This window comes from Chiloscyllium plagiosum, chromosome 3 (assembly GCF_004010195.1).
Source record: "Chiloscyllium plagiosum isolate BGI_BamShark_2017 chromosome 3, ASM401019v2, whole genome shotgun sequence".
Taxonomy (NCBI): domain Eukaryota; kingdom Metazoa; phylum Chordata; class Chondrichthyes; order Orectolobiformes; family Hemiscylliidae; genus Chiloscyllium; species Chiloscyllium plagiosum.
In genome coordinates, this window is record NC_057712.1 from 17957794 (window position 1) to 17972595 (window position 14802).

The 14802-nt window shown below is 40.0% G+C and overlaps 1 protein-coding gene across 1 annotated transcript in view; it reads right to left on the reverse strand.

The window, feature by feature from the left end:
* Positions 1-14802, reverse strand: part of taf1b (TATA box binding protein (Tbp)-associated factor, RNA polymerase I, B) — a 94103-nt gene that overhangs the window by 29378 nt on the left and 49923 nt on the right. The window contains exons 6-9 of the mRNA XM_043678043.1: positions 12229-12346; positions 10704-10866; positions 7178-7277; positions 1207-1354 (exon numbers count right to left, since the gene is read on the reverse strand). Coding sequence (XP_043533978.1) covers positions 1207-1354; positions 7178-7277; positions 10704-10866; positions 12229-12346 — 529 coding nt within the window. The remainder of the gene's footprint in view (positions 1-1206; positions 1355-7177; positions 7278-10703; positions 10867-12228; positions 12347-14802) is intronic.

The window sequence follows — 14802 nt, forward strand, 5'->3', positions numbered from 1 at the left end:
TCAGAGTATTGAGTACAGGAGTTGGGAGGTCATGTTGCAGCTGTACAGGACATTGGTTCGGCCACTTTTGAAATATTGTGTGCAATTCTGGTCTCCTTCCTATCAGAAAGATGTTGTGAAACTTGAAAGGGTTCAGAAAAGATTTACAAGGATATTGCCAGGGTTGGAGGATCTGAGCTACAGGGAGAGGCTGAACAGGCTGGGGCTGTTTTCCCTGGAGCGTCGGAGGCTGAGGGGTGACCTTATAGAGGTTTACAAAATTATGAGGGGCATGGATAAGATAAATAGGCAAGTCTTTTCCCTGGGATCGGGGAGTCCAGAACTCAAGGGTATAGGTTTAGGGTGAGAGGGGAAAGATATAAAAGAGACCTAATGGGCAACTTTTTCACGCAGAGGGTGTTACGTGTATGGAATGAGCTGCCAGAGGATGTGGTGGAGGCTGGTACAATTGCAACATTTAAGAGGCATTTGGATGGGTACATGATTAGGAAGGGTTTGGAGGGATATGGGTCGGATGCTGGCAGGGGGGACTAGATTGGGTTGGGATATCTGGTCGGCATGGACGGGTTGGACCGAAGTGTCTGTTTCCATGCCGTACATCTCTATGACTCTATGAACAGTGGATTCAACAATTTCAACAACTACTACACGTTTGGTAAAGATTCTGCTATTGCCATTTATACTCCCTCTAGATCCATTGTTTGAGCATTATTTGCTTATCAACATCTATTTTATATCTTTTCCTTCTATTCTGCTTTCCACACTTTTAGAGATCTTCCCTGGTCTTTCCTGCTATCCATGGTTAAGACCTGTCATTGTGCTGTTTTCCAATTCTGATGCAAAGTTATCAATCCAAAGGCTTAAACATTGTTTCTCACTCTTCAGATACAGCCTGATCTACTGAGTATTTCAAGCACCTTTTGGTTTTAATTTGACTTGAGATTTCCCATATGGACAGTATTTTATTTCTATGTTTCCGACAGAGATGCGAACTGGCAGGTCTTGAAGCTGTCATTTGAAGCACTACTTCTCAACTCTCAGTCTTCTTGGGAAGAACAAAGAAACTTTGCAAAATCTCTTCCTTTAAGCAAAACATAAAACTGATGATGGATTTGTGTCAGGGGTTGGGGGGGACAAGATCAGGAAGAGAAGTACTTTGCTTTGGTAATCTTTCTCCTATTTCATATTTGTTTTGGAGACATCTACCTGGTAAGTTAGCTTCCATCAAGAGCTTGATACAAAGCATATCTGGATGGAGAAAACATTTCTCAGTTATTTCAGGAAATCGAGGCATTTCCAGAAACACAGCAAGTTGATGCATCTTCCCTTGAATTTCTTCATAGGATGGAATGGACTGAAAACAGATCAGCATAGAAGGAGAGAAGATTAAGTTAGTGAAATAACAAGTATTCTTCTCACAAAACATATCAAAGTTCTAAACAGAAGTGAAATGAAAATTAATTCTTGGCATTACTGCCATTACTATTTTATCCGCACAAAATCATACTGAAATGTTCACCGGATGAAAACAGCAATGGAGCCCACGCTCATCAAGATAGATTTTCAAAACTATCACATGATTTTGTTCATTCCGTTGAATTTAACTCCGAGAGAAATAACATTTTTGAACATAACATTTCACCTCAGCTTGGACATAGGAAATGACAGGGACACAAAGATGGAGAAAATGCAGGAGATAATAGAGCCAGTGCAGACACCTTGGGCCAAAGGACCTCCACCTGCACCGTAATAATTCTGAGATCCTAGATGGCTACTGTGGAATGGAAATCTGTGTATCAATGCTCCTGAGGTGGTGGTGAAGAAACATTGGAAATGCAGCAGAGGTGAAATCAGATGAGAATTCTGGTTGCAGGAAGCAGGAAGATTTATCATGTGTTGCTATACCAAACACCTTCAACTTGCATTTGAGGAAAACTGCAGCCATTACAAGATTAATTTTTTGGAAAGGAGGGTTCATCAACCTGTTCAGACATTTTATGACACACTCTCATGGCCATCACATCCTAAGGTGAGACCTGAAACCAAACTTCCTGGCCAGAGACAAGGACACTATCACAGCACCAGCAGACGTGGTGATTATTTTTCTAAAATCAGCCAGTTTTGCACATTATTACACACATCTGTGGCCAGAATTTCTGGCCCAGAGGTAGACACATCATCACTGCTCTGAAGACCCCAATAATTCTCCTTTCCATTCTTAATTGGACAAGAACTGTTTAGGTAGTCCCTGGTCTTCCGCCAGACCATAAAAACTATGTGACTGGCACCCAGTGAACCTGCTCAAATGTTTATTGCAAACTATAGCCAGGGTCGGGTCAACCAGAAGCTCACATCTCACTTGAGCTACCCTTGATTCCCTGCGCATACTCAGGACAAGCATCACGGTCAGGAGGCTCTGTATGGTTCAGGCCTTGTAGTGAACTTCAATTGAAACCCTAACAACAAACTGTGTCAATCTTATCCACCCTGCTCCTCTGCCATTCAACACATCCCAGAGTATGGCCAGCCTGGCGTCCTCACAATGCCACCCCAAAAACAGAATGATAAAAAGTGGGACATTGAACTGTAATTTTCATATCTATAACCCCAATAGGTGATGAGCAGAATGATAGCTCCTGACTATTAAATGCTTGGAAAGCAAACTGGTTTCCTTGCTAAATTTTTAAAAACGTCCTATTTGTTTATGGCCAGAATATTATTAATATGGAGTGAACGGAGTCAGCAGTTGGTTAAACTGAACACAGTTCATTATCCTTTTAATGATTGTATATTACAAGAAATAGCAGAAATGGATTCTACAAACCAGAACATGACCAACATGGAATGAAAAGTCAATCTGATCACTGAATCAGCATTTGCACTTTGAAACCATGCACCAATAGGTGAAGACTGAAAATCCTTTATTTTTCCCAATTATATGGTACACCCACGCACTTTTATGAAATAACATTTCTATTGTTCAATGCTTTATTTGTCCTCAGCTGTTTTAATAAAAAGAACTACTTGTGGCAAGCACAGCAAGTGTTGTTAGTTACTTTAAGGGTTAAACAGTCTGGCTACATTAAGTCTGAAAGGCTTGGCATTGGTGCAAAAGATTAACTCAACCACATAAACACCGAGTTAGACTGGAATTATAACCTCAGATTTAATTTCAATTAGGTATCTTTCTTGAATACTGTTCTTCTGTTCTCATTATTTTTCAACATTCATCATGATAAAGTCACTTTATTTTTATTGATTTTCCTCCATATTTCCTGAGCAACTTTCCTGAGACACCTTACTGAAGTAGCATAGTCAACTATGATCAAAACAAAATTTGACTATGCTTCTTTCAAAAGTATTTCAGGGAAGGTATTTGTAGGACAATCTTCAAAATTAGATTAAATTCCCTACAGTATGCAAACAGCCTCTTCGGCCCAACAAGTCCACACCGACGCTCTGAAGAGTAACCCACCCAGACCCATTCCCCTACCCTACCCTATCCATAACTAGGGCACCTAATATGGGCAATTTAGCATGGCCAATTCACCTGACCCGCATATCTTTGGGAGCACTCGGAGGAAACCCGGGTGAATGTGCAAACTCCACACTGACAGTTGCCCAAGGCTAGATTCGAATCCGGGTCCCTGGTGCTGTGAGGCAGCAGTGCTAACCACTGAGCGACCATGCCGCCCCGTTAAGGGTTTGAAATAACAGGAACATATGAACTCAAGCACAAAATCAGTTTACGAACATGTAAGAAATTCAGGGAAAAATGGCTTAGCAGACTCAAGCAATATTCCCTGGGGTAGCTATCTTCCAGACAGAGCCAGGGTAACTAAAATGAGCTATTTAATTCCAGTATAAAATATACTCCATTAAACCTGAGGTACCAAAGGATTTGCACAGTGTCATCTTTGACTGGGCAATACATGCTATAATGACATTCGTTTATAATGACTCAGTGTTGTCATAGTTGAGAAATGACAAATGTGCAAAACCTGCAGTAATTCACAAAATGGGAAGCGAATTGGCCCAATCAGAAAATATATGAAGTGGAATCGCCTAATAGGCTGTGAAGAACGGTTCTTGATACCTTGAATTAAAACTACTCAATTGCAGAATTATTCTTTAAACTGTAATACTCCTGTAGTTGATTAATGGAATCAGATACCATCCTCTCTTTTAGGACTCAACCCCATCCTGCTTCTTCCTCTGCTGCATCCCGATGGAAATAAAATAATCAAGATGAAAAATGATGCACATGCTCAGTCTGTTTGGCGAAGGAGCAGAGATTACTAAGAAAATACATTTTTTTGATGTTGCCCTTTGTTATATTATTGATTTTTAGAGAAAAAGCTAGGAGTAAAAAACATAACTGAAATAAAATTAACATCTTGGAGAAACCCAATAGGCCTGGTAGCATCTGTGGAGAAAGAAACACAGATTTTTCAATTCCAGCCTGTCTGTGTGGAGTTTGCATATTCTACCTGTGTCTGTTCTGGTTTCCTCCGGGTGCTCCGGTTTCCTCCCAAAGATGTGCAGGTCAGGTGAATTGGCCATGCTAAATTGCCCAAAGTGTTAGGTACCCTAGTCACGGTTAGGGTGAGTTGGGGAATGGGTCTGGGTGGGTTACTCTTCAGAGGGTTGGTGTGGACTTGTTGGGCCGAAGGGGCTGTTTGCATACTGTAGTGAATCTAATCTAACTTTGAAGATTGTTTTACTGATGCCTTTCCTGAAATACTTTTGAAAGAAGCATAGTCATTTTTGTTTTTATCATAATGAGTACTTTAGAACTAGACAGACATTCAGTAACTGAAATACTACTACTTACTCCAAAACAACAACATTCAACTGAGTAAAACTAAATTCACATACAGTGAAATTACTATGAGCCAAACTAAGGTAACCTGAAATTCTGGTTGTATTGAAGTTGTCAGCCATTCAGCCAGAAGGGCAAATCCTTTTGAAAGATGCCTGTGATAAACCTGAGTTCCAGACTCCAAAACTCTCAAATGCTTTGGGATTTCAGACAATAGCCTGAAAACACAAAGTACGTTAGACTGCACTGACAACATGGTGGGCTGTATTGCAGTTGTCTGAAGACAGCACACGAAGCAGAAAAAGAACAGCACACGAAGCAGAAAAAGAGTCCTGACGTTTTCCAGACCTAACTCTCAATGTTTTGCCAAGTGTTTGACTGTACAAGATCAGGCCATTGAAAGGTAGGCACTGAAATATAGCCAGTATAAAGTATTTACTGTATAGTTTTTTTCTGTGTTTTGATTTCAGAATTATTTTGACACAGACCACATTTGAGGCCAAATTGGGTTAACATAGAAGCCTCCAGGACTATGTCCAAGCTTTACTTAACACAAACCTGTGGGAAGATCTCCTGCAACTCATCATGATTTCATTTTGAATACTCCCACGTAATTACACATCAGCCTCATATTTAAACAAAATGTTAATTTTGCTTCCTCACTAATTGCTTCCCATTCCCATCAAACTTATTGACTCCTTGTTAAGAATAGAATAAAGACTCATGCATAGAAAATACCCTGGAGCAACTTGCAAGGAGCCATTACTTATCAAGAGATACTAGGCACCTTATTACTATAACATCTTGGAGCCTGAAAATGTTTCATGTCAGAAGTTAAATATAAGGACTACCAACAGGGATTACTGGATAACAACCAGGAGCAGGAAAAATGGCAAAATTCTTGCTATTTAACCTGGAGGGCACAAAGTTCAATTGCACAATTTTTAAAATCTCCAGTTGAGATCTGCTAAGCACAGACGTTGACACTTTCCCATTTTGTTATTTCTTAGATAAACTATTCACAGTATCCTAAAACTAAAACATTCTTAAATTAATATTGTATACTGACCCTACAATAATCAAAGCAGCGATTATTTATTTACAGAATATTCCACTTTTAGAAATTGCTTCAGAGCAGTATTTAATACAGCTTATGAACTGATGTGTCATGAATTACTTGTCAGGTATCAAGTAGATTCTCTGGAATGAGAACCTGACACACTGCTGTTCTTGTCTGACTTGTGGAAAAATCTTTGCAGAAAACCGACTGGATGGGATCTATTATAATCAGTAATTCACAAATATGATAATTGACATTAAAACTTTCAACTGTTAATATTACATGGGGTTTTGATTTTAAAGTGTTCAAAATAATAAAGAGAATCTTGAGACTTCTAAATGAAATAATAATTTATTTAGTTGAAAATGAATGGTTCTTGTTGAGTTCTTTACCAAATGCAAGGTTCAACCCATAGCACCGCTAAGAGATATATTTTGAACAATGTACTACTTTGACAATATCCCCCTGCATTAGAGAATGATACAACACATCAGACAAGCCATTCTGCCTGTTGTCTGTGACAGACTCTCTTCAATAAAAAAAGACTGCTCATCCCACTCTTCTGCACTTTCTGTAGCCCTGCAAATTTTCTCTAATCAGATATTAATCCATTTCTCAATTCAGACTCTCATAAATGTTGCAAGACAGGAGGCAGAACATCGACCTGTTGCGTCTGCACTGGCTCTCCAACGCCACCCCCCAATTCCCAACAGCAGCACACATTCTCATTTTTCAGATAACAATCTGAATCTGCTGTCATCACACACTCACATTCCAGATTGCACTTTCCACGAGTCAAATCGTGTTACATCATTGTTCTCAGGGTCTTGATCTTTCTAACAATTGAACAGATTCCTACTTGCCTAACTGACTAGGTCCCTCACCAACAACAAATATCCTGAGCCATAATGGATGTTACGAATTAATTTATTCTTTTAAAAAATCCATTTAACTTGCATCATCCCATCAAACTGGAGAGGTGCTGAAGTCATCACCAACCAGAAACTGGGGAAACCTGCTGCTGACCTAGTTAGTTATCTACTCCCATCTCATTTAAGTATTTTGCAAACTGTTTGAGTGTCTACTTCCAGCCACGGTAAGACTGCACTGACCAACTTGGATTTAGACTTATAAAGCTGCAAGATGTCATAGGCAAAAATAAGTTAACCCCACATGACTTTAAATAGCTTTGTCAAATCTCCTCTTAGTCTTCCTTTGTCCAGTTTCTACAATTATATTGTATTATTAGTTATAATAATTAGACTGATAGTATAAATTACTTTTAGTTCAAATACCTGTACTTGAAAGATATGGATATCGGGTCCATACAGTTTCATTTCTTCAGGAAAATACTGGAAGGCGTTCAGATATGGTATCTGTTGTTCTGAAACAAACCTATTTCAAATAAATGTTATATCTTTTGAGAAAATTAACTGATTAGATTACAGAATACAGTAGAAGTTGCATTCCCAAATACTTATTTAAAATGTTGGGCAAACCTAGAGAAATATATAAATACATTCAACTAAAGTGGTGCCACTGTTTAAGGAAGGTGGTAAGGACAAGCCAGGGAACTATAGACCAGTGAGCCTGACGTCGGTGGTGGGCAAGTTGTTGAAGGGAATCCTGAGGTACAGGATGTACATGTATTTGGAAAGGCAAGGACTGATTCGGGATAGTCAACATGGCTTTGTGCATGGGAAATCATAGCTCACAAACTTGATTGAGTTTTTTGAAGAAGTAACAAAGAGAATTGATGAGGGCAGAAATGTGGACATGATCTACATGGACTTCAGTAAGGCATTCGGCAAGGTTTCCCATGGGAGATGGGTTAGCAAGGTTAGATGTTTTGGAATACAGGGAGAACTAGCCATTTGGATACAGAACTAGCCCAAAGGTAGAAGACAGAAGGTAGTGGTGGAGGGTTGTTTTACAGAGTGGAGGCCTGTGACCAGTGGAGTGCCACAAGGATAGGTGCTGGGTCCACTACTTTTCATCATTTATATAAATGATTGGATGTGAGCTTCAGATGTATAGTTAGTAAGTTTGCAGATGACACCAAAATTAGAGGTGTAGTGGACAGCGAAGGTTACCTCACGTTACAACAGGATATTGATCAGATGGCCAATGGGCTGAGAAGTGGCAGATGGAGTTTAATTCAGATAAATGCGAGGTGCTGCCTCCTTCCTATCGGAAAGATGTTGTGAAACTTAAAGGGTTCAGGAAAGATTTACAAGGATGTTGCCAGGGTTGGAGATTTGAGCTATAGGGAGAGGCTGAATAGGCTACAGCTGTTTTCCCTCGAGTGTCGGAGGCTGAGGGGTGACCTTATAGAGGTTTACAAAATTATGAGGGGCATGGATAGAATAAATAGGCAAAGTCTTTTCCCTGGGGTGGGGGAGTCCAGAACCAGACAGCACAGGTTTAGAGTGAGAGGGGAAAGATATAAAAGAGACCTAAGGGGCAACTCTTTCATGCAGAGGGTGGTACGTGTATGGAATGAGCTGCCAGAGGAAGCGATGGAGGCTGGTACAATTGCAACATTTAAAAGGCAATCTGGATGGGTATATGAATAGGAAGGGTTTGGAGGGATATGGGCCAGGTGGTGGCAGGTGGGACTAGATTGGGTTGGGATATATGTTAGGCATCAACAAGTTGGACTGAAGGGTCTGTTTCCGTGCTGTACATCTCTATGACTCCAAAACAGCCTACTGTTGGAAAATGTTATTGATTTAATTGGTTAAAGGGTACTTAGAGTATCAAGATAATTTTCCAGAACAGTGATTTGCAATCAAGAATGAAGCACATGCAAGTGCATATCACCAATAGAAAAACATAGGAAAAAAGAGAGAGAGAGAGAAAAAAAATGAGGGCTGAAGTAGATTGAGTTAAGCCAAATCTAGGCTACTGAGGGATTTGAACACAGGAACAAGAACTTTAAATTCAATGTACTTTTCTCTTCCAGTGATCTATGTAGATTCATGAACACAGGATGATGGATAGTCAGGACCAAGAGTGAGGATAAGGGAAGTAAAGTTTTGGATGAACTGAAGTTTACATTGGAAGGAAGGTGGGGGCCCAGCTCAGGAGAACATAGCCCTCCTTGACTCATAAGCAACAGCCCCTTCATTTCCTGTAGTCGATGGCTTCTGCCTAAACATTGACATTCACAAGTAGTTCAGCAAATGGAACAAGTCACATAGTTGCTGGGACGCAGCAGGCCTTTGTCATTGACAATGGGTTACTATTTCCCAGACCAATCAGTCACTTGCTGCCAGTCAAATCGCCATTCATATGCACACCTCGGCTCCCGCTCATCAGTAATTAGACATCCCCTCCACTGCCTGAACAAACAACAGTGTAAACGACACTTATAATGTGTGCCAGATAAAAGTGCAGCAATCTTTTCCACAATCCTTGTTTTTAAAAATGTCTTTTCCCGAATTCAGTTCACCAACAAAAACAAGGGTTGCAAGTTCATGATTGCTTTTTGTAAGAAAGTTTTCGATTGCCAGTATAATTCTTGGTTACTACAAAACTAACTAGATATATGTTCCTTCACTGAACCAGATTGCAGGGAGTATGCATTTGAATACAGGGAAGGATTTAAGATTAAAAGACTGAAGAAAAGTCTAAAATACATAATAAAGAGAACCACAGTATCATGGACAAATGGGAGGTGCATGGTTAAAGATAATAGATAGTCAATTAAGCTTATAGGAGGGATGTAAAATACATTGCAGAGACAAACTGATGTTATTTTATCAAAGGAACATAGAATTTAATTTATCACAAAATGTTTGAAAAATACTGCAAGTCATCAGTTATCAAAAAGTGAAAAAGATTCCGAACGTTTTTGATGTACAATCATGATCACAACCCAAACTTAACAGATGGGTAAACCTGCAAACTTCAATAACAGAAATACAATGTGGAATTTTATATTTAAACAATAAAATGCAAGAAATCAAATACAATTATCACAATTGACTTCAATTTACCAGTGACAACATGAGACAAAAAAAAACTGGATAAATAAATGAACATAGGTGTTAATGATTCAAATGGTCAAATAATTTATAGGTAAGAAGAACTTTTAGACTTAATAATGTGGAGCAGTAAGGGCTTGGTAAGAGGTTGGTTTGACAGCATTTGGAAATAGTGGTCAGACTTTGGTTGAGCCTAAAATCAGTCTTACAGTGGAAAGGAGAAAACAGTAGAATGAAATGTCTTAGCATTGGAAAGGTGAATTTTGAGGAAACAAGGAAATGGAAAGACCAACCAAAATACATTTAGAGGAAACTTATGAAATAAACATGGAAACTAAACCACTAAATTAATCATGATTTCCAAAGATTTTGGAAACCTTTTGTAATACTTCACATTAATTTATTGGTTCTCCTGTGGACCTTTTCTGCAGTTTCTGTATCTCTCACTACTTGAAAGAATCATAAATAGATGTCCTCAATGTTGCTTAACCAAGATCTTGGAATGAGGGTGCAAATGAATATTTGGACAAAAACTAATTGCAAATAATGGTGAGAGAGACACATGAAAATAGCAGATTTTGAATGATCAAGTTTGGAGAGGGTACTGGGTCAGCCAAGACACAATTCTATTTTAGTAATGCACTGCACATTGCATAATGAAACATCTCTGGTCTTAGAAAAGTGTAGTATTTGACTAACTGTGAATAATGCCACAAAACATCTGTAAACTTATTAAGGAAGAAAAATCAACAGTTGATACAGTAGATTTAATTAATAGTCCAACACACTTATACAACATAAAGAAGTTGAAACAAAAATGCTGCTGTCTCACCGTAGGAGGTCTGCAAGAGTGATCGATTCTCGAAGCCACAGTAGTGCCAGATAGCAAAATGCCAGTGTCAAAGGCATAGACATCAGTAGTCCTTTACGGTAAGCGGTTCGTCGATACAGACTGCCATCAACAGATCCTGACCGTATAGAGGTTGCTTCATCCTCTTAAGAACGTATCAAAATGTTTGTATATTAATCTTATTTTCACTCTATGAAATATTCCTTTACAATTATTTCACCACTTTTATGGAAAAGCTCCTGGTTTGCCTCAACACCTCATTTTAGCAGTACAGCTGAAATTAGGAATAGGCAGTTCAAAAAACAAATCATCACCATCATTTATCATATTATGCTTAAAGAAGCTGCAGGGTCACACTGCCTCATGTTCAGAAAACATTGTAATACAATGCATACAAAATGGTTTTTCTATTTCCAATTTAAACCTTTCTAATAGCACCATGATAACAGAAAACAGCTGACCTGTTTCTAGGCTTCTGTCTATTACACAAGATTAAATTAGCAATTGACTGTGCTGAATATCATGGATGCAAAGTAGTCTATATTAAACTGGTGAAATGTAACCGGTACACCAACCCGCAATACACTTGGACTGCCTCACATATAGATTTCTTTTTACAACAATTTACCACTGAACAACATGGCTTTACTGGATAGAGTTTAGAAGGATGAGGGAGCATCTGATTGAAACTCAGAGAATATTGACAGGCCTGGATAGAGTGATGTGGACAAGATGCTTCCAATAATAGGGAGAGACTAAGACTCGAGGGCATATCCTCAGAGTGAAGGAGTGACCCTTTAGCACAGAGATGAGGAGGAATTTCTAGTGAATCTGTGGAACTCATTGCCACAGAAGGCTGTGAAAGCCTACTCATTAAGTGTATTTAAGACAGATAGGTTCTTGATTGGTAAGGGGATCAAAGGCTACAGAGACAAAGCAGGAGAATAGAGTTGAGAAATATATCAGACATGATTGAGTGATGGAGCAGACAAAAGGCTGAATGGCCTAATTCTGCTCCTATATCTTATGGTCAATACTCATGACTTGAGACTGACCTCACCACGCTCCTGCACGTAGTACAATTTGTTATTTAAATTAACTACAAAAACAAGTGTTGAAATGGATTGAATGAATATGTCACGGGATGATGTCCCAGTATCTGATCATTGTACATTCACTTATTACTACAAACAGTATCACACATAACTGCACTTGGTCTTGTCATGAGTGTCATGACACCCTGTGCTGAATAGACATCTGTAAAAATTGATCTTCGACATAAACTCCAGCATGGGTTATTAAGAATTAAGAAAATAAATGGCAATGATTGCAAAGAGGTGATTGCAAAGTGCATGGGAAAATAAGACAATGGGTATGTAAGAAAGATGTGATTTTATGGCAGAAGAGGAGGAGGAATGACAAAAGACTCTTACCTGAACTGAATGATTAAATAGTCTAACTCTGAAACAATAATACAAAATGATTAAATATGGACAGAGATAAATACCTGATTCAACTGCATCTTTGGTTAATTGAATACTACTATCTTGACCTTCAGGATTACTTTCTGTCAGCGAAGACCATGAAACATCTGAGTCAGACACCAATTCTGACGAATCTGAAACCTGCGTTAAACACAAAGACAGAGTCATGCAGCACAGAAACAGACCATTCAGTCCAACTAGTCCATGCCAGACTTAACCCAAACTAAACGAGTCCCACCTGCCTGCGCTTGCCCCGTATCCCTCCAAACATTTCGTATTCATTTTCTTACCTAAATATCTTTTAAACATTGTAACTGTACCCGCATCCACCACTTCCTCAAGAAGTTCATTTTACATAGGAACCACACTATGTAAAAAAAGGGGATGGTCCTCATGTCTTTTTTAATATGCACTCTACTCTTGAAACCCCCACCTGAGGGAAAATAAGACCACTCATCTTATCTATACCCTTCATGAACCTCTTAAAGCCACCCCTCAACCTCCTACACTCCAGTGAAAAAAGTCCCAGCCCTTCCATCCTTGCCTCCAACTCAAACCCTCCATTCGCAGCAACATCCTGGTAAATCTCTTCTGAACCATCTCCAACTTACAGTCATAGAAATGTACAGCATGGAAACAGAGCCTTCGATCCAACCCATTCATGCTGACCAGATATCCCAACCCTCCAGACCCTTCCTATTCATATACCCATCCAAATGACTCTTAAATGTTGCAATTGTACCAGCCTCCACCACTTCTTCTGGCAGCTCATTCCACACACAATACCACCATCTGAGTCAAAACGTTGCCCCTTGGGTCTCTTTTATATCTTTCCCCTCTCACCCTAAACCTATGCCCTCTTTTTCTGGACTCCCCAATCCCAGGGAAAAGACATGGTCCATTTATCCTATCCATGCCCCTCATAATTTTGTAAACCTCTATAAGGTCACCCCTCAGCCTCCGATGCCCCAAGTAAAACAACCCCAGCCTTGTATATCTTTTCTGAACCCTTTCAAGTTTCACAACATCTTTCCGATAGGAAGGAGACCGGAATTGCACGCAATATTCCAACAGTGGCCTAACCAATATCCTGTACAGCCGCAACATGACCTCCCAACTCCTGTATTCAATACTCTGACCAATAAAGGAAAGCATACCAAACTCCTCCTTCACTATCCTATCTACCTGCGACTCCACTTTCAAGGAGCTATGAACCTGCACTCCAAGGTCTCTTTGTTCAGCAACACTCCCTAGGACTTTACCATTAAGTGTATAAGTCCTGCTAAGAATTGCTTTCCCAAAATGCAGCACCTCGCATTTATCTGAATTAAATCCGTCTGCCACTTCTCAGAACATTGGCCCATCTGGCCAAGATCCTGTTGTAATCTGAGGTAACCCTCTTTGCTGTCCACTACATCTCCAATTTTGGTGTCATCTGCAAACTTACTAACTGTATCTCTTATGCTCACATCCAAATCATTCATGTAAATGACAAAAAGTAGAGGGCCCAGCACCAATCCACTGGTCACAGGCCTCCAGTCTGAAAAACAACCCTCCACCACCACCACCCTCTGTCTTCTACCTTTTAGCCAGTTCTGTATCCAAAGGGCTAGTTCTCCCTGTATTCCGTGAGAGCTAACATTGCTAATCAGTCTCCCATGGGAAACGCCTTACTGAAATCCATATAGATCACATCTACCACTCTGCCTTCATCAATCCTCTTTGTTACTTCTTCAAAAAACTTAATCAAGTTTGTGAGACATGATTTCCCACACACAAAGCAATCTTGACTATCCCGAATCAGTCCTTGCCTTTCCAAATACATGTTGAAACTTTATTGCTGGAACAGCACAGCAGGTCAGGCAGCATCCAGGGAACAGGAGATTCGACGTTTCGGGCACAGGCCCTTCTTCAGGAATGAGCAGAGAGTGTTCAGCAGGAGAAGATAAAAGGTAGGGAGGAGGGACTTGGAGGAGGGGAGTTGGAAATGTGATAGGTGGAAAGAGGTCAAGGTGAGGGTGATAGGTCGGAGTAGGATGGAGGCGGAGAGGTCAACAAGAAGACTGCAGGTCAGGAAGGCGACGTGGTCGACGGTGCCCTCCACCGCATCTCCTCCACTTCCAACTCCCCTCCTCCAAGTCCCTCCTCCCTACCTTTTATCTTCTCCTGCTGAACACTCTCTGCTCATTCCTAAAGAAGGGCCTGTGCCCGAAACGTCGAATCTCCTGTTCCCTGGATGCTGCCTGACCTGCTGTGCTGTTCCAGCAATAAAGTTTCAACTTTGATACATGAATAGGCAAGGAATAGAGGGATACGGACAGCGCAGAGGCAAAAGGTTTTTAGTTTACAAAGGTGTCATGCATCAGCACAGGCTATGTGGGCCAAAGGGCCTGTTTCTGTGGTGTGCTTTGAATTATCAGGTATAAGATGGAATGTAGGTTTGAGGTTAAAATCAGACCAGCCATGATTTGATTGAACAGGGGATCAGACTGGAATGGCAGAGTGACTCCACGGTTCCTTGTTTGTCTGTTTATAAAGAATGACAGCCCATTTATATTGATCAGTAAGAGAATACTGACAGGATTTAACTGGTTAAT